The sequence below is a fragment of the Ovis aries genome, chromosome 5 (assembly GCF_016772045.2).
Source record: "Ovis aries strain OAR_USU_Benz2616 breed Rambouillet chromosome 5, ARS-UI_Ramb_v3.0, whole genome shotgun sequence".
Lineage (NCBI taxonomy): Eukaryota > Metazoa > Chordata > Mammalia > Artiodactyla > Bovidae > Ovis > Ovis aries.
This window is the reverse complement of record NC_056058.1, coordinates 68,329,330-68,350,404: the sequence shown is the minus strand read 5'-3', so window position 1 is coordinate 68,350,404 and position 21,075 is coordinate 68,329,330. Positions and strand designations below refer to the sequence as shown.

The 21,075-nt window shown below is 37.6% G+C and overlaps 1 protein-coding gene across 11 annotated transcripts in view; it reads left to right on the top strand.

Moving 5' to 3' along the window:
- RNF145 (ring finger protein 145) overlaps positions 1-21,075 on the top strand; it is a 118,488-nt gene that overhangs the window by 82,878 nt on the left and 14,535 nt on the right. For all 11 annotated transcript variants that reach the window (XM_060415959.1, XM_060415962.1, XM_060415960.1 and 8 more), the window contains 4 exons: positions 1,384-1,475; positions 11,672-11,907; positions 14,595-14,770; positions 20,101-20,241. In XM_060415959.1, the coding sequence (XP_060271942.1) occupies positions 1,384-1,475; positions 11,672-11,907; positions 14,595-14,770; positions 20,101-20,241 (645 nt within the window). The remainder of the gene's footprint in view (positions 1-1,383; positions 1,476-11,671; positions 11,908-14,594; positions 14,771-20,100; positions 20,242-21,075) is intronic.

The following is a 21,075-nucleotide window of genomic DNA, read 5'->3' as shown; positions in this document are numbered from 1 at the left end:
GAGTGGGCAGTTCTTTGTTGTGGGGGCTGTCCTGTGTGCTGTGGGATGTTTTGGAGGCATCTTGACTTAGGTGCCCGGAGCACTCCTCCACCCTTTGAAGCTGTGACAACTAAAAATGTTTTCAGACATTGCAGAATATCCCCTTAGGGGTAGGCTCACACCTGGTTGACAACTGCTGCATTAGAAGCATGCCTCTTGAGGATTTGTTTTTTTCTGTCAGTAGAAAGACTGTTAATACATTATTTGTTAGAAATAATCCTCAAAGAGTGATAGAGGAGAATAGCTAAATCACCCAAGAAGCCTAGTCATTCATTGATTTTTATAATTGTTCCCAAAACTGTTTTAAGATTTTTATTTTAGTTTTTAGTTTTGATTTTTGGCAGTACTCGCTGGCTGATTATGTAAGGATCATTTCTTGGTTAACTGTGTTATGCTAAAGGAATTCCACTTGATTGCCTAATGGGAAGTAATTTCATGGAAAAAGTAAATACAGCCATAAGAGTTTTTCAGAAATACTTGACGTATTTAACCTGTCTTAAAGTACAGTGAATAAAGTATTCAACAATTGAAGAAAATGAGAATTTTTTAACACAAATTTTCGTACTTTGATTTCAGAAGAATTTAAGACAACCATGTTCTATTACCACTGAACTTAACTGACAATAAATTCTTCCTTTCTGCCTCTACCCTAAAAGTTCTGTTTTCTCAGAGTGTAAAGTCTCTTTAACCACTAATTAAATCTTGTTATTCCTCAGTGATCAATGTTAAATGAATTATGTTTTATAAGAAATAATTTGATTTAAAATTTATCTCAAAATAAATTTGTAGCCTACTTAAATATTATAATTCTAATTATAAATTTCCTGTAAACTTGAAAATGACATCTTTTAAGGATTGTCTTGCTACAAGCCAGTTTTCTAACTAGTTTGTGTTTTTACGTATAGCTGATTAAGTATAATTGGAGAAAAAACTTTGGGGAAAATAAGATGGGAGGGATAACAGAAGCTAATGAAAAGAGGGGAAATTAATGAAATAGTGTTAGGTGTTATCAGTTAAGTAGTAGGGTTGAGAGGTGGCATCTCAATTGGCTTTTTCCTGGGCATAAATTATATTAATGAGACCGTGGGAAGAAAGAGAATCCAACAAAGTGAAGTTTTGGCTGCTTCTTTGCAAGTAAAATTCAGTTTCAGTGAATTCTGTTTTCATCACATGGGCCAAGGAGATGAAGGTCATCCCTCTATAATTTTTTGTACCTAAAATTTTCCTTCATATAGATGTGAAGTGTAATTAACATAATATGTTTTTATAATAATACTGTGCTTAGCTGCTTCTCTGTATGTGCTTAGAATGTATCTAATACATTCTTATCATTTTACTTATTAGGGACTATGTTAGAAGTGAACTGGAGTCCGCCTATGAAGGACCAATGTATTTAGAACCACTCTCCATGAATCGATTTACCACAGCCTTAATAGGTAAGTATTATAAAAGACTCAAAAATGTAGGTAGGAACCAACCAAATATTAATTACTCTTATACAATTAGTTCATATTTAATTCAAAAAAGTTGGAAAACTTGAAGTTATTCTTGATGACTCTGAAAACACAGTTATTGTTAAATGTTACATTTTCTTATTATTAGTCTTTTTCTCTCTAAATAAGGTGTTTCTTATTTTACATGTTTATAATTATATATAGCCTTTAATTACTTGTGTTTTTTAAGGATAATTTAAGTATTTGGGAAGGTTGGTTTTTAAATAAACCTAATAATTACTTTGTAAGATTAAAATGAAATATGTAATGTCTTAATATTGGTTACTGTTGTTGAAAGCCATTATCCTCTAGTCTACAATAAATTACCAGAAACATCAAGAACTTGAGATGTGATTGAAACATTCAGGTAGGAGAATGTTTATAATAGAAGGATTGGATAGGATCCCAGAACAACATAGATACAGCCCAAAGTGAAGTATCAGATCTTACCATTCCAAAATTGCAAAAAGGAAGTGAGAGGAATCTTGTATGTGTTTCTTAAACCACTCCATGTAGAAGGTGTTAAGAGGTTTAATGTTGGAATTTGTAAGAGAATTTCTTTAGATAGCTGTTTTCTCTGAAATACCTTCCCAGCCCCCTCCTCATGTAGAGAATTCAGTGGGGGACCATTTGGGGACTCAGAGTTGTTTTGTGTGTGTGGCTTAGGAGGGATCCTGCAGACTGGTGTCTGACTAGGTGTGCAAAATCTAAAGCTGCACCATCCAAAACAAGCCACAAGTGCCTTATGAGCCCTTGAAATGTGACTGGTCCAAATCAAACTTAGTACAAAAAGGATGCAAAATGTCTTGTTCATTTTTTGGTATAGATTGAATGTCTATATGATAATATTTAGGATTGTTGTTATTGTTCAGTCACTAAGTCGTATCAGACTCTTTCACAACCCCATGGACTGTAGCCCACCAGGCTCCTCTGTCCATGGAATTCTCCAGGCAAGAATACTGGAGTGGGTTGCCATTTCTTCTCCAGGGGATTTTCCCAACCCAGGGATCGAACCTGAGTCTCCTGCATTGCAGGTTGATTCTCTACCACTGAGCCACCAGGGAAGCCCTAATATTTGTGATACATTAGGTTAAATAAAATATATTGTTAATCAATTTTACTTTTTTTAACTTCATAAAATGATGCTACCAGAATATTAAACATTACATATATGGCTCATATTATAATTCTAATCTGACATAAAGGCCACTAGTGGGCCGGCTGGCTGTTGAGTTTCTGACTGTGAAGTGAAAATGTCTTGTGAGGTTCTCCTGTATCATCTAATCTCTATAGGCAAAGAATGTTAGTTTCCTGTGAACTAGATGAGGGTCCCAGGAGTCAATGGAGTTTTCTTAGATCCTTCCAAGAGGGCTCTTAAAAAGATGAGAAGACGCCAACAGGCATTGTACTTCCAGATTCCCAGGAGCTGAGGAAAGAGCCAAAAGCAGCCAGAGGAGGGCATATAACAAGCATGAAAGGTCATGCAGATAAGAGATCCATGATAATGGGAACAATCAGAAAAACACTTAAACATGCCCAGGAGAAAGAAGATCCATTTTAAATATCTCAACTGCAGACAGCACCAATACCATACCATTGTAAGGAAATAGTCCAGTAAGAGTTTTCTACTTCTCTCCCTCTCCTTGCCTGCCTGCTTCAGCTGTGGGTAAGTAAGTCAGGAAGAATGCCACTGTGCTGGCAGAGAAAGAGAAGCAGCTTGCCATAAGCTCTCTACTCCCTCTCACAATTGCTGCTTTTCTGTGACCCCCAAAGGAGGCCTCTTGCCCACAGTAGTAGATGTAATGGTCATCTGAATTAAATTCACCCATTCCCATTCTTTTTAGTTTACCGATTCCTAAAATATTGATACTCACTCTTGACATCGCCTGCTTCACCAAGCCTAATTTACCTTGATTCATGGACCAGAATAGTCCAGGTTCCTATTGAGTATTCTTTACAGCATCGGACTTGACTTTCACAACCAGACTCATTCACAACTTAGCATCGTTTCTGCTTTGGCCCAGCCTCTTCGTTCTTTCTGGAGCTATTTCTCTGCTCTTCTGCAGTAGCATATTGGACACTTACCGACCTAAGGGACTCATCTTCCAGTTATATCTTTTTGCCTTTTCATACTGCTCTTGGGGTTCTTGAGGCAAGAATACTGAAGTGCTTTGCCATTCCCTTCTCCAGTAGCCCATGTTTTGTCAGAGGTTTCCACCATGACTCTTTTTTCTTGGGTGGCCCTGCGTGGTGGGCTCATAGCTTCATTGAGTTACGTAGGTCTGGTCCCATCATTTCATGGTAAATAGAAGGGGAAAAAGTGGAAGCAGTGGTAGATTTCATTTTCTTGGGTTCCAAAATTACTGCGGTTGGTGACTTCAGCCATGAAATTAAAAGATACTTTCTTGGAAAAAAAGCTGTGACAAACCTAGATAGCCTATTAAAAAGCAGAGACATCACTTTGCTGACAAAGGTCCTTCTAGTCAAAGCTATGGTTTTTCCAGTAGTCATGTATGGATGTGAAAGTTGGACCATAAAGAAGGCTGAGCACCAAAGAATTGATACTTTTGAACTGTGGTGCTGGAGAAGACTGGAGAGTCGCTTGGACAGCAAAGAGATCAAAGCAATCCTGAAGGAAATCAACCCTGAATATTCACTGGAAGGACTGATGCTGAAGCTGAAGCTCCAGTACTTTGGCCACATGATGTGAAGAGCAGATTCATTGGAAAAGACCTTGATGCTGGGAAGGACTGAGGACAGGAGGAGAAGGGGGCAACAGAGAATGAGATGGTTGGATGGCATCATCAACACGATGGACATGAGTTTGAGCAAATTCTAGGAGATAGTAAAGCTCAGGGAACCCAGGCGTGCTGCAGTCCATGGGGTCACAATGAGTCGGACACACAGAGCAACTGAACAACAACACTAGGAGCTTCAGCTGGAGTAAAGGAAAACCTTCAACTTTAAATCAGAGCTTTGTTTGAGTTGACTGAGATTAGATTAGATCAGATTGTGCAAACTGTACTGGTTTAGAAAAGTTATGGGACTTGCCTTATAGGGGCAGGAGAACACTTAGCTTCAAAGAGTGGCTTTTTAAGAGAGTAGAACACAAAAACGGCCATATCCCATGGCTGTATTCAATAGTGGTAACATCCAAATATTACCACATATTCAATAGTGGTAATATTTTCATCCAAGTATGAAAATATTTGCCTGATTCGAAAACTCAAAGTGTTTTCTTTTATTCTCTGATGGATGTGATTTCGTGTAAATCTGTATATTTCCCTAAATTTTGCCCATCTGTGCTTATGATAGTGTGTTCACCCAGGCAAGATTTAATTCGCTGGAAATCCATAAATTATTAAGTAGCATTTTTTTCTTTAGACTTTGATTTTAAAGTAGCTTTTTACTCCTTTTCTTCCATTTCACTAATAAAGTTTTAATGAAAAACTAAGTCATATGAATATGCCATTCTTTCTTAGGGTTATGGACTTCTTGGAGATAGTTCTTAAGGAATCCTGAAGTCCAGAGTACATTGTGATTTTGTTTTGTTCAGAATTGCCAGTTGGAATAGGTACATCAAGTTGAACAGCTTGCTGTGCTTCTGGAGCATCGGAAAGATTTCCACTAGCAGTATGACTCCTTCCTTCTCTCACCTAAGTAAGAGAGGTGGTCTTCCCTTCAAGAGTCACAGCATATGAGTCACACTCTGCTGTGAAAGAGGATAATTGAAGCCTCTCACTCCAGAGCTGAGAACTGAATGTGCTGGCCTGGACTTATGGGAACGTTCAGAGCTTAGAGGAAGTTTGCATCATGCGGAACAAGGAACTTTAAATATCATAGCTATGAGTACAGTGAAAGTAAGACATGCCAAAATGAAAATTCTTAAATATCCCTAGTGGTAAAGCATGTTCTCTTAAGTCTTTTTTCAGAGTTTCAGCTAATTTTTTTAATGAAAGATATACACTTACTTTTAAAAGTCAAGAGATAAACACAATTTTAAAAAATTATTGGGGGTGATACCACAATATTGTGATGAAAATCTACTCTTTCTGTACCACTCCTATCCTGTCAGGCATCATTCCCCAGAAGCTTTTCTCCTTTCAGCTCACCGTAATTTCTTCCCTGCTGTTTTCTTTTTTGTCCCTTTCTGGAATTCCTTTTAATTGGATAAGCTTTCTTCCACATTGAACCCCTAACTTTCTTACTGTTCTGTTTTCCTTTTTCTCTGTCTCTCTCTTTGTTTTTTGTTTTACTTTCTGAGATTTCCCAACTTTTTTTTGTTAGATATTCTTTTAGTATTCTGGGATTTGTTTTCTTTCTATTGTGACAGTCTTTTTAATTTCTTAGATATATCATTTACTTTGAAGCTTTCTTTTGTTCCTTGCGTTCTTTCCATTTTCTCTTGAGATTCTTTTTGTCTTTCTTTTGCTCTCTGCCTTACATGGGACAATAGTACTTCTTAAGCCTGAATTAGAATCACCTGGTTATTACTTAAATATCCTTCTGTTGTCATTTCTATTGACGTGAATTATTAAGTTGCCAATTGTAATCTCTTTAAAGACATACCAACTGGTGTTTGTAGCAGTTGGTGTTCAGGTGGGCCTGACCCTTACTGGGGGGACCCCATAAGTGTGCATCTTTGTGGTCTTTTCACTGGACTTGGGTCAGTTTCCCGAGAATAATCTATCTCCTGTAGGCGGGCCTGGTACCAGGGACAAGAGCTGAATGGCAGTAAATGTGGCAGCAGTGTTTGGAGACCTAGAGCTATCATCTTTGTGGATGCAGACTTTTAATCTCCTGTTTTCCTTTGGGCACCGCACCTCACCTCTGCCTTGGGTGTGCACAGTGTCCAGGAGCCTGTTTCAGCCTTTCCAAAAAGCGAACTTCAGTCTTCCCACGATGGGGAAAGACTAATGGCCTAATCGTTGTTTTCTATCCTCTAAAATTTTGTTGACTTATTAAGTGGCCTCTCTTCTCAGTTTTCTTCATTGCTATGAGTTTTTCTCTTTTTTCATACCTTTATAAATGTTTTTCTTGTGATTTGAGTATCAGTTCTTTAAAGACTAAAATTAATAACTCTGTGGGAGAAAATACCACATATGTTACATACAGCATAGTAGATTGTTAAGAAATTTTCAGCTTTGTGTACAAATGGTTGCCACTTTTGTATTCTAACAATAATATGAATAGAACACAAATTAAACTATAAAAATGTTGATTTGAAATCAACATATTCCAATAAAAAATTTTAAAATGGAATAAAGGATTAAATTGAAGAAAGTAGGGAAAACCGCTAGACCATTCAGGTATGACCTAAATCAAATCCCTTATGATTATACAGTGGAAGTGAGAAATAGATTTAAGGGTCTAGATCTGATAGATAGAGTGCCTGATGAACCATAGACTGAGGTTCGTGACATTGTACAGGAGACAGGGATCCAGACCATCCCCATGGAAAAGAAATGCAAAAAAGCACAATGGCTGTCTGGGGAGGCCTTACAAATAGCTATGAAAAGAAGAGAGGCGAAAAGCAAAGGAGAAAAGGAAAGATATAAGCATCTGAATGCAGAGTTCCAAAGAATAGCAAGAAGATATAAGAAAGCCTTCCTCAGCGATCAATGCAAAGAAATAGAGGAAAAGAACAGAATGGGAAAGACTAGAGATCTCTTCAAGAAAATTAGAGATACCAAGGGGACATTTCATGCAAAGATGGGCTCGATAAAGGACAGAAATGGTATGGACCTAACAGAAGCAGAAGATATTAAGAAGAGTTGGCAAGAATACACGGAAGAACTGTACAAAAAAGCTTCATAACCCAGATAATCATGATGATGTGATCACTCATCTAGGGCCAGACATCCTGGAATGTGAAGTCAAGTGGGCCTTAGAAAGCATCACTATGAACAAAGCTAGTGGAGGTGATGGAATTCCAGTGGAGCTCTTTCAAATCCTGAAAGATGATGCTGTGAAAGTGCTGCACTCAATATGCCAGCAAATTTGGAAAACTCAGCAGTGGCCTCAGGACTGGAAAAGGTCAGTTTTCATTCCAATTCCAAAGAAAGGCAATGCCAAAGAATGCTCAAATTACTGCACCATTGCACTCATCTCACATGCTAGTAAAGTAATGCTCAAAATTCTCCAAGCCAGACTTCAGCAATACGTGAACCGTGAACTCCCTGATGTTCAAGCTAGTTTTAGAAAAGGCAGAGGAACCAGAGATCAAATTGCCAACATCCGCTGGATCATGGAAAAAGCAAGAGAGTTCCAGAAAAACATCTATTTTTGCTTTATTGACTATGCCAAAGCCTTTGACTGTGTGGATCACAATAAACTGTGGAAAATTCTGAAAGAGATGGGAATACAGACCACCTGACCTGCCTCTTGAGAAATCTGTATGCAGGTCAGGAAGCAACAGTTAGAACTGGACATGGAACAACAGACTGGTTCCAAATAGGAAAATGAGTGCGTCAAGGCTGTATATTGTCACCCTGCTTATTTAACTTCTATGCAGAGTACATCATGAGAAACGCTGGACTGGAAGAAACAGAAGCTGGAATCAAGATTGCCGGGAGAAATATCAATAACCTCAGATATGCAGATGACACCACCCTTATGGCAGAAAGTGAAGAGGAGCTAAAAAGCCTCTTGATGAAAGTGAAAGAGGAGAATGAAAAAGTTGGCTTAAAGCTCAACATTCAGAAAACAAAGATCATGGCATCCGATCCCATCACTTCATGGGAAATAGATGGGGAAACAGTGTCAGACTTTATTTTTTTGGGCTCCAAAAATCACTGCAGATGTTGACTGCAGCCATGAAATTAAAAGGCTCTTACTCCTTGGAAGAAAAGTTATGACCAGCCTAGATAGTATATTCAAAAGCAGAGACATTACTGTGCCGACTAAGGTCCGTCTAATCAAGGCTGTGGTTTTTCCTGTGGTCATGTATGGATGTGAGAGTTGGACTGTGAAGAAGGCTGAGCGGTGAAGAATTGATGCTTTTGAAGTGTGGTGTTGGAGAAGACTCTTGAGAGTCCCTTGGACTGCAAGGAGATCCACCCAGTCCATTCTGAAGGAGATCAGTCCTGGGTGTTCTTTGGAAGGAATGATGCTAAAGCTGAAACTCCAATACTTTGGCCAGCTCATGCGAAGAGTTGACTCATTGGAAAAGACTCTGATGCTGGGGAGGGATTGGGGGCAGGAGGAGAAGGGGACGACCCAGGATGAGATGACTGGATGACATCACGGACTTGATGGACGTGAGTCTGAGTGAACTCTGGGAGTTGGTGATGGACAGGGAGGCCTGGCGTGCTGCGATTCATGGGGTTGCAAAAAGTCAGACATGACTGAGCGACTGGACTGAACTGAAGGACTTCACTGGCGGTCCAGTGGTTAAGATTCTGTGCTTCCAGTGCAGGGGGTGTGGGTTCAATCCCTGCCCAGGGAAGTACCACATGCTGTGCAATGTGGGGAGGGGGACCCCCAGCCAAAAAAGCATGAATAAGATGGTAAAAGATACATATTTTGTTTTGCTTTTCATTGGCAAGAAGGAAGAGAATTTGACTAATTCTTAATTTGGGAGATAACCTGTTTAAGAATTTATGAGAAGTTCTGAGGAGTAATGAGAGGAGACTTGTCCAATCAATGAAATGGAATAGTGTGTACTGTCATCAGAGACGATCACTAAAAAAAAAAAAAATAGCAAGTTCGAACGCAGACACAAATACAATGCAGATTTTACAGTATACCAAAATGGCATTTCAAATTAATAAGAAAAGAATTGATTGGTTCCAGTAGCTAGTTTTAAGATAGCTAACTACACATCTGAAAAAACAAACTTAGAGCTTTTCTTTTTATCTTATTGTATAACAATTTCCAAATATGTTAATTTTTTATTAAAGAAAATACGTAGTTGGTTACTTGTATAACCTTGAGTAGAGGGAGCCATGTAATTAACCATGGCACCAAAAGTAGAAACCATTAAAAAGGTGGATAGATTTGGCTCGTTATAATAAAAACTTCTATCTTTTAAGAGAAAAAAGTTACTAAAATATTCCAATGACTGATAGGGAAATTATATGATATGATATAATTATATGATAATTATGTGATATACAGTATATCACAATTATATGATAAAGGAGGTAACATCTTGTTCTAACAACAGAAGTTACATATCCTAGTAGAATAGGCAAAGAATGTGAACAAGCATTTTGTCAAAAATTGCAAGTGCTTATATATACTTACTGGTAATGTTCAGTGCTACTGGTAATGGACAAAAGACAAATTAAAAAAAAAAATAGGAACTATTTCTACCTTTCCTTTTCTTAAATTATTTTCACTGTTGGCAGATAGGTGGAAAAAGGGGCACCCTGTACACTGGGTGTTTTGTTTCTGTAGAGCAGTTGACATGTGTGTCAGAAGCTTTAAAAAATGTTTCCTCTGACTCAGTAATCCCGCTTATAGGGATTTAGGCTAGAAAACATTAGGAAATGTTCTCCAAGTAGTTTATACAAGGGTGTCAGAAATGTACAAGCTTATTCATAACAAAGCATTTTATAATTGTAAAATATTTGAAGGTAGTCAAGTGCTAATATTGTCATATGTGTTCAGTTTTTTTAACTAAAAAAAAAAGCCCATATATATTTATATATACACACATATATTTATATTTATTAGTATATTTATTAGTTCAGTTCAGTCGCTCAGTCGTGTCCGATTCTTTGGGACCCCATGAATTCCAGCACACCAGGCCTCCCTATCCATCACCAACTCCCGGAGTTCACTCAGATTCACGTCCACTGAGTCGGTGATGCCATCCAGCCATCTCATCCTTTCTCGCCCCCTTCTCCTCCTGCCCCCAATCCCCCCAGCATCAGTCTTTTCCAATGAGTCAACTCTTCGCATGAGGTGGCCAAAGTACTGGAGTTTCAGCTTTAGCATCATTCCTTCCAAAAGAAATCCCAGGGCTGATCTCCTTCAGAATGGACTGGTTGGATCTCCTTGCAGTCCAAGGGACTCTCAAGAGTCTTCTCCAACACCACAGTTCAGAAGCATCAATTCTTGGGCACTTAGCTCTCTTCACAGTCCAGTTCTCACATCTATAAATGACCACTGGAAAAACCATAGTCTTGACTAGACGGACCTTTGTTGGCAAAGTAATGTCTCTGCTTTTGAATATGCTATCTAGGTTGGTCATAACTTTCTTTCCAAGGAGTAAGCGTCTTTTAATTTCATGGCTGCAATCATCATCTGCAGTGATTATCTGGTTGTGAAGATATTTATTAGTTAGGTATATGCATAATATGTTTTAAATGAAAAAAGCTGATTGTATGTACATTATAATCTTTATACAAAACATTTGTGTATAACCACATGCATAGAATAAACTGAAAAGGTAATAAATAATATGGATAGCTCTTTTGGAGCACTGCCTAGGTTTCAGATAAAATACTACAGCTTTGCATGCAGTGTTTTATGTAATAAACCCAAGACCTTAACAGTGCTAACCTAGGTGACAGGATTGTAGGAGATGGATTGTTTTTTTTCCTTTTTACTTCTCTGTACTTCCTAACTTTCTGTAATCATGCACAATCCTCTGATAATTTGTTGTTTAAACTTTTTGAGTTTTAATTTTTCATTATTGAGCCATATGGGAAGGCTTGCATAGTCCTATAAAAGCAGTTAAAGATTGAAAACCTCAGAATAAGTCTTGTCACAGCATGATTTTAGACAAGTTACTGTATCTCTTGGCTTTTATACTTTCACCTCTAGACTAGAACAGTTAAATATTGAGGGCCTTTGTAAAAGGAGCTAAATATATTTCATAGTAACTGAATTTATTGTAATATTGAATTAGAAATTTTAAAAACTCCATATTATATATGCCATCTGGAATGTGATAAAGACCAGTGGATATCTGTGCTGCTTTTCTCAGATCAGTCCTAGGGAATTGGTGCTCAAAATTCACAGGACATGTGAACATTTAATTATGGTCAAATGAAGTTAAAATTTGATTTAAAATATTATCTAAGAGATCCTAATTAGACTCCTTCAAAAGCTGTGTCATCATCATTAACAACAGTGTTTTTATTTTGTGGATACCAAATCTCACATGCCTTCTACCCCCCTCATTTTAGGTCAGCTGGTGGTGTGTACGTTATGCTCCTGTGTCATGAAAACGAAGCAGATTTGGCTCTTTTCAGCTCACATGCTTCCTCTGCTAGCACGCCTTTGCCTTGTTCCTTTGGAAACAATTGTTATCATCAACAAATTTGCTATGATTTTTACTGGTTTGGAAGTTCTCTATTTTCTTGGGTCTAACCTTCTAGTACCTTATAATCTTGCCAAGTCTGCATACAGAGAGTTGGTTCAGGTAAGACTGTAGATAAAATTCTACATAAATATTAAGTATATTAAAGATTTAATTCACTTTTATTTCACAGTCATGGTTGTGGTAATATTATGTTTGACACTTGGAAAATAGCAACTATTTTCAATATAATTAGGAGCATCTGAGATTCTTAAGTTCTGTTGAGAAGCAGTAAAGTGAAGTAAGTTCATCTGGATGCAGTCAGTCTGAGTTTTCACACTGATGCTGCTGTTTACTAGCTGTGTAACCGAGGGTTAGTCACTTAAGTTCACTTATCTGAAAGATAGAGCTAATAATAACTGTTGTAGCTAACATGTAGGGTAGCCATAGATTTGAATGAGTTCAGTACCAGGGAGATGATGTTTGGTGGTGACTACTATAACAAAGACAAGAGTGATATAGAATTGAATATGTAGAGGTCAGTTTCTGTTTTTTTCCTGATATAGACCTGCTGTGACTAATGTATTTTCCTGACGTTTATTTATTTAAACCGAGACGTTAAGTAGTTCTGGGCCGTGATATGACAGATTTCGTTTAGATGTGGTGCTTGGACTGATTTTGCCAACATAATGTGCTTTTGTCTTTCCTAATTTTTTCAGTCTTTTCTCTCAAACGGATTATTTCTAGTCACAAACAGTTGGTTTCATACCAACTGAAAGAAATAGTTCTATTTGATTTAATCAATAAGTTTCAGTATATAGAATAGCTCTTAAAATTGACATTGGTATGAAGAGAGTATTAAAATGGGTATTCTCTTCTGCCTCTTTACTGTGTACATGACCTTAAGGTACAGGTACCTTAAGCTTCAGAGGGACCATACTGATACTGCTAAGTGAGTCCTTTCCTTATTGTTGTGGCCCCAAAGGCAGATTTCCCAGGAAAATTCTGTAAGCTCTTGACCTTAGCCTGATTCTACTGATTTCTTCATCTTCCATAATGATCAACTTGAGCAACTTTTCCTGAAAGTAGAACTTCCAAAGAAGATAAAATCATTTTCACAGTCTCATTAAAGAGGTTCTTCATGGGGAAGTTTTGTTGTATTCAGAATGAAGATGACACATTTATGTATTTTTTATTTGAATTCAGTCTTGTGGTGCTACCCTCGTTTGTAAGGAGCAGTAGATACTCAGTAGCTGTTGCTTGGATGCTCGCTGTTTATTAATACCCTAAGGGCAAAGCCTCCGTTTTACAGTGTCATGTTTACCTTCTTTGTCATAAGGTTCATGTATCACTAAGCGTCATAGTTGGAAATAAAATACAGGTTATGAAATTCATGACCTAGAAAGAATTGGATAGGCAAGAAATAGAAACTGTCAGATTTTTTAGTGGTCATTTCCTTGAATGGAAAGGAGAAAAAGTATTGTGCCTCTCAGTAATCAGTTTGTTGCTAATAAATAATTTTGCAGCAAGCTAGACAGTTTGTTTTCTTTCAGTATCTTCCAATTGAAGAAAAATAGGGGTTACTCTTGATTCAGTTTTAGAAAAAGCATTTGATTTACAGATGAAAAAGTTTAAATTTAGAATAATCTCCAAGTCAGTGTATTTTCATTTAAGGTCTTTATAGTTACTGAAACATTCTGGAATCACATTGAGCCTTCTAGCAAGACTGTTGGCTGCTTAGGTTAGAGTTTGTAATCTACCTGGCAGAACTCTGTTGTGTTACCAGGATCTGGTCCCTGTCTTGGTAACTCCAGAAACTTGGTAACCATCTGTACTCTTAGGCTGAATCAGGTTATGAGAATTCCTTCTAATCAATCTCACATGAGATTGCTTTATAAACTAGACAGCTTATTTATTAACTTATAGTAACTTAGTAAGCTTTTTTTAGGTATACCTTTTTTCCTAATGTTAATGCACTTGGCAAAACAAATCATTTGAGAAATGTTGCTTGATAAATACGCAGGAGGAGGAAGGGGAATTAATTTGTCTGGGGGAAAAGACTTTCTAAACTGTCTTTGCTGCAAAAGAGAGTAAACTTCTCCAGTGATTATTCTGTCTTCCGGTAAACTACTTCTCATCCATGACATTCCTGAGTAAACTCTGGAAGATTCTTGTCTATTTCCCTTCCTCCTACCCCTCGAGCAGTATTGCGTTGTTCACACTATGCTGTGTTCTATGTTCCATCGCTTAATTGTGTCCAGTTCTTTGCGCCCCATGAACTGTAGCCCGCCAGGCTCCTCTGTTCATGGAATCTTCCAAGCAGGAATACTGGGCTGGGTTGCCGTTCCCTATTGCAGGGGATCTCTCCGACCCAGGGATGGAACCCAAGTCTCTGCTGTCTCCTGTATTGGCAGGCAGATTCTTTAGCACTGTGCCACCTGGGAAGCCTATTATTCACACTAGTTCTGATCATTTTGATTTGACATAAGTTTGCCAAACCTCTTCAAACTGCCTGTGATGTAGTTTTCCTCCAAATATGACTTTATTTTGACATTATCCCAGAAGTATTAGGGCAGTTTGCCATTTGATGAGTATGTGTCAACTGCTAATAATAATGTAAAATTAGTAGATTAAAAAAGACATGCTGTTTTCTAATTGTATGCGGACAGCTAACTTTGAAGGAATTTAGCTTAATATGCAAGAAAAGAAAAGCTATTCGGTTTTTAAGTACTGCAGGTTAAACATTTTTGTGTTTAAATGTGTTTATTGAAGTGATAAAAGATGTTTTCCTGTCTTATTTTCTTACTTAGGTAGTGGAGGTGTATGGCCTTCTAGCCTTGGGAATGTCCCTGTGGAATCAGCTGGTAGTCCCTGTATTGTTCATGGTTTTCTGGCTCGTCTTATTTGCTCTTCAGATTTACTCCTACTTCAGTACTCGAGATCAGCCTGCCTCACGAGAGAGGCTTCTTTTCCTTTTCCTGACAAGGTAATTAATCAGAGCGTATGATACTATATATAGCCTTAGGAAGAGAAAACTTTGATTCAGGAATAGTAAGTTTTGCAAATTAACTTTTGTCAGTCTTTTTATAGTGCTTCATGTGTAATTAAAATGTGATTTTCATTCAGCAGATGCCTAGGTCTCGCAGTACGAGGAAGTGATAATACAATAATGGTAGTTTATTTGGCCACACTGTGGACTATAGTACAGCAAATGATTTGTGGGAAAGGGACGTTGCAAATTGTAAAAATAGCTATTACTTTTATTGAGTATTTAATATGTAAATGGACAGAGGAATACCAGACCACATTACCTGCCTCCTGAAAAACCGGTATGGAGGACAAGAAGCAACAGTTAGAACTGGACATGGAACAACGGACTGGTTCCACATTGGGAAAGGAGTATGTCAAGGCTGTATATTGTCACCCTGCTTGTTTAACTTATATGCAGAGTACATCATATGAAATGCTAGGCTGGATAACTCAAAGGCTGGAATCAAGATTGCTGGGAGGAATATCAACAACCTCAGATATGCAGATCATACCATTTTAATAATGGAAAGTGAAGAGGAACTAAAGAACCTCTTGATGAAGGTGAAAGAAGAGAGTGAAAGAGCTGACTTAGAACTCAGCACTGAAAAAACAAAGATCATGGCATTGGGGTCCCATCACTTCATTGCAAATAGATGGGGAAAAAGTTAAAACAGTATCAGATTTCATTTTCTTGGGCTCCAGAATCAATGCAGATCCATGATATTAAAAAGATCCTTGCTCCTTGGAAGAATAGCTATGACAAACCTACAGAGTGTTTTAAAAAGTGGAAACATCACTTTGCTGACAAAGGTCCATATGGTCAAAGCTATGGTTTTTCCAGTAGTCATGTATGGATGTGAGAATTGGACCATAAAGAAGGCTGAGCACCGAAGAATTAAAGCTTTTGAACTGTGGTGCTGAAGAAGACTTGAGAGTCCCTTGGACAGTGAGGAGATCAAACCAGTCAATCCTGAATATTCATTGGAAGGACTGATGCTGAAGCTGAAACCCCAATACTTTGGCCACCTGATGCAAAGAGCTGACTCATTGGAAAAGACCCTGATGCTGAGAAAGATTGACGGCAGGAGCAGAAGGGGACGACAGAGGATGAGATGGTTGGATGGCATCCCCAACTTGATGGACATGAATTTGAGCAAGCTCTGGGAGCTGGTGATGGACAGGGAAGGCAGGTGTGCTGCAATTCATGGGGTCGCAAAGAATCAGACATGAATTAGCGACTGAACAACACCAGTATGTGCCAGCCACACTATTAAACAGTTACTCACACTCACTTTTATAGCAACCCTCCAAGAAGGGTGCTTTTATTCTCATTACCATTTTAGAGCTGAGGAAACTGTACCAAGAATAACTTGCCCCAGGTGACAGTGCCAGAAGAACGGGTTTTGACTTTCAAACCCCATCTGAGTCCAGATCCCATGACTGCGTATACACTTTCACTATACTCCCTTTTTTTTTTGGCCACACCACTCAGCTTGTGGGGTCTTGGTTCCCCAACCAGGAAGTGAACCTGCACCCTGGGCAGTGAAAGCACAAAATCCTAACTACTGGACCACCAAGGAATTCCCTGCCCTGTTATTTTTTATGTTTTCCTTCATTGTTGAGATAGAGTCAAATAATGATAAAATGAGTATCAGTACTTTGCTGTTTAATTGAAAGGAATTCTAACACTTGATTTTTAAGGTACATTTTTTTTTTTTAATCTTAAGTCTTTAGAATTTGTTTTCCACCTGTCTTTGTGAGCTTATCTAGACATTTAGACATGTCTGAATTTTCCATCTCAAGCCCTCAGAATCTAGCAGATGAGTCTACATCTTCGTTCCCTGACTCTTTGAAAGAAACTCCTCCTGGGAAGTGAATATAGGCGAATACAAGTTTTGAATTTTAGTTAATAGAGCCATTTTCCCCCAGCCATCCAAAATGGTGGCGTACTGCGTACTAAGTGATATAGGGGAGGAGAAGCTTAAGACAGATTTATTCTCTTTAAGGAGCATGTTACTTGTTAAGATTGAAAACATTACAAAGTTAAATGACAATATCGATGACATGGGGTGATACCTATTTTGACAAATAAAATAACTTATTGGTACTGAGTCAGATTTTGTGCTAAGACTTTTAATTAGAAAGTAGCCTATAAACATGGAATAAATTGATATCAAATATGTTTTAATGGCCAGCACATTATTAAGTTGCACCGTTAACTTGTTTTTAAGTATTATGGAAATTTTATGCAGAGTTTTAAAATTATCCAAAGAGTAACTGAATAAAGGGAAAGAGAGATACATAGTTCTGTGGTTAGAGTAACCTAAATGTGGGCTGGGATTGGTCTTGTTTTAAGCCGGATTATTATCCATTGTGAAGGATCAAATGAAGCATAGTATAGTGTAAGAGGCTTAATGAATCAAAAAGCTGTGAAGGCGTTTGGGCTTATGGAGTAAGAAAACAATGTTGAGATTTTAGGTGAGGCTTAAGATATCTTGCCAAATAATTTTCTTCTCTGTTCCTTTTCCATGCATAGGATATTTTGCTGCTTCTCAGTATAAGAATGTTTTAATTTGTAATAGAGACGTTCCTGTGTGGTTCTTTAACATGTATCCCTGTAAGCATTGGTCTTTGTCCTTCTTGATGGTCTTGTGTGCCAGTCTATGTGTGTGCCAAAGGACAAGTTAACTTACAAAAAGGATCTCAAGTTTACCACAATACCCTGACTAAAACAAACCAACAAAACACAGCAAACAAACTGAAAGCAAAAAGAAGGGATTTTTTGCAGCCAGGAAATAGGAACTAAAATCAATTAAATGTCTCATTGACGAGAGAAGGGAAGAAAAATTTTTATAAATTTCCTGACCTCTTTCACTTCCCCAAAGCTAGGTTGAAACCTTTTGTGTTCTTTATTATACTCTTGAAAAATGCCACCACACTCTTTTAACATAAGACTGAAAGAATGTGCTCCTCTTGAAAACGTAATTAAATCGTACTGTTTGGATGTAAAAGATTTCTTTAAATATAGACGGACACAAGAAAAAAGAAACTGTATGACCATACAGTAAAATTTTCAGACTTTTCCAATGGGAATGAAGTAAAATTTTTAGTGTTATTTTCAGCCATGATCCTCATATTTTTAAATTACTGGGCAATTTGTTGAAACATGTTATGTAGTGGTTTTTCTGAGAAAAATATCAAACATTGCAGAAATTAGATTTATAAGAATGCCATAAAAGTTTTTATTCTTTAGCTATGAACTATCATGATCAGCTCCTAATGGAAAAACCAAACTTTCTTTCTTTTTTTTTTTTTGCATCATAATGCACACTAGTCTACATGAAATTAGATGTTTTCACATAAAAAGTAACTTTAAAAGCAGTTTATAAATGTAGCAGAGGCAAGGAGCTATATAGTGAAGGGCAGATACTGATTTGCCTGAGTGAATTCCTCATCAGTGCAAATGTAATTCTTCACTGAAAATTTAAAACTTGAGAATACTGTGTTTTGAATCTTTTTTATTAGTTGCTTTGTAAATGCTAAATCCAAATTAATGGTATATAATGGACATGGAACAACAGACTGGTTCGAAATAGGAAAAGGAGTACCTCAAGGCTGTATATTGTCACCCTGCTTATTTAACGTCTATGCAGAATACATCATGAGAAACACTGGACTAGAAGAAACACAAGCTGGAATCAAGATTGCCAGGAGAAATATCAATAACCTCAGATACGAAGATGATACCACCCTTGTGGCAGAAAGTGAAGAGGAACTAAAAAGCCTCTTGATGAAAGTGAAAGAGGAGAGCAAAAAAGTTGGCTTAAAGCTCAACATTCAGAAAACGAAGATCATGGCATCCAGTCCCATCACTTCATGGGAAATAGATGGGGAAACAGTGGAAACAGTGTCAGACTTTATTTTGGGGGCTCCAAAATCACTGCAGATGGTGACTGCAGCCATTAAATTAAAAGACACTTACTCCTTGGAAGAAAAGTTATGACCAACCTCAATAGCATATTCAAAAGCAGAGACATTACTTTGCCAACTAAGGTTGTCTAGTCAAGGCTATGTTTTTTTCTGTGGTCATGTACGGATGTGAGAGTTGGACTGTGAAGAAGGCTGAGCGCCAAAGAATTGATGCTTTTGAAGTGTGGTGTTGGAGAAGACTCTTGAGAGTCCCTTGGACTGCAAGGAGATCCAGCCAGTCCATTCTGAAGGAGATCAGTCCTGGGTGTTCTTTGGAAGGAATGATGCTAAAGCTGAAACTCTAGTACTTTGGCCACCTCATGCGAAGAGTTGACTCATTGGAAAAGACTCTGATGCTGGGAGGCCGGAGGAGAAGGGTCGACAGAGGATGAGATGGCTGGATGGCATCACTACTCGATGGACATGAGTCTGAGTGAACTCCGGGAGTTGGTGATGGACAGGGAGGCCTGGCGTGCTGCAATTCATGGGGTCGCAAAGAGTCAGACACGACTGAACGATTGAACTGAACTGAACTGAATATTACATATATTTGCAAAATACTTGTTTAATTGTTTTCTAATATGTTCAATGAAAGTATTAAATGTATTTCTATACAACATGAAAGTATTTTCAAGGCTTAGTGTAAGTCCAGTTCTCTTTATTAAAAATTGGTGTTAAGGTTATTTTTAAATGGTCTTGCGCTGTCTTCTTGGACATAACTTTTGAAATAACACAGAAAAAGAATGTATTTACCGAAACATAAGTTCAAGTGTAAAGGACCAGTAGTATGGAAGCCACTATTGGAGTGAGAGGTGTTGAGAGCTGCAGTGTCGACATGGCCCCGTAACAGTGTGATCAAAGAAGGAGTTTTAATGAGGAACCACATTAGCAGTACAGCCTGATCAATTTGAACGGCCAAAACTTTTCAGAAGGAAAAATGGGCAACCATATGAATTTCCTTTGAATATTATCAGTATGTTAATTAAATATTTCTTAAGCTTTGAACAAGGTTTAGGCCCTTCAAGTTTTACTACCTTTGAAGGAGATGATAGATAAAAATAAAAGACTGATTCTGTTTCAGATTTGGTGCTATATACAAATATTTGCCAAAGAAAAAATGAGGTTAGGATAATAATGAAAATGGATTTAAATTATTGTAACAGAGTGGTTAGGTGATCTCATCTCAGATTTTGGGTGTTTTCATTGAGGGTCAGATCAAACTTCATGGTTATTTAAAGGCCTAAGATGTTTTAACTTTAGATAAACAGTTTTTATCTGTCAATATTCACCCCCCCCCCCCCCCCCGCTTTTTTCTAGTATTGCTGAATGCTGCAGCACTCCTTACTCACTTTTGGGTTTGGTCTTCACGGTTTCTTTTGTTGCCTTGGGTGTTCTGACACTGTGCAAGTTTTACTTGCAAGGCTACCGAGCTTTCATGAATGATCCTGCCATGAATCGGTAAGTTCTTTGCTCCAAACAGCTCTAGAAATTTAAATCTTACCTAACTTAAAGAAATAAGGATGAATTTCTTTGTTGGTGAGTTTTAGAGGAAATGGAATTTTGAGGAGTTTTTTGTGGGGGGAAATGGTTGCTATATTTGGGTTAGTGAAAGTGAAGTCACTCAGTTGTGTCCAACTCTTCTCGACCCCATAGACTGCAGCCTACCAGGCTCCTCCGCCCATGGGATTTTCCAGGCAAGAGTACTGGAGTGGTTTGCCATTGCCTTCTCCATTTTTTGGGTTAACGAGCTATTAAAAAAACCCTAAATTTCTGTGTATAAATGATTGTATTTTTATTATATGTACATAACATTTATATTAGATACGTTCCTTTCTTAGATTTATTAAAGAGATTTTTGATAGCTTTTTCCCATTTTGAATTTGTGTCACTCTGCTAAAATCAGACTTCTATATTGGATACTCCCTTAAAGATTTTTTTTTTAATGTTTGAACATAATTTTTATACCAACTGAAGTTTCAAAAGACACGTTAATGAGGCTGCAGAATAGTTACTCCAGTTGTTACTAAATCACTGAGATCTGGTATTAGGAAACTATCTCTAGAACTTATGATTCCTGTTATCTTAATTAATACAGAGGTTTACTGATTTTATTTATTTAAGTTTACATAACCTCTTGAAGTATTTAAATCTTTATGGGGTATTTCAGAAGTAGGTGCTGAGTGCCTTGTAAATTGAGAGGAAATTTTTATTTTGTTGTATATTAGTTTTTTGATGACAGAAAAGAAAAAAAGTATACTCCATAATTTTCCTGCTAGTCCCAGCTAACACCTT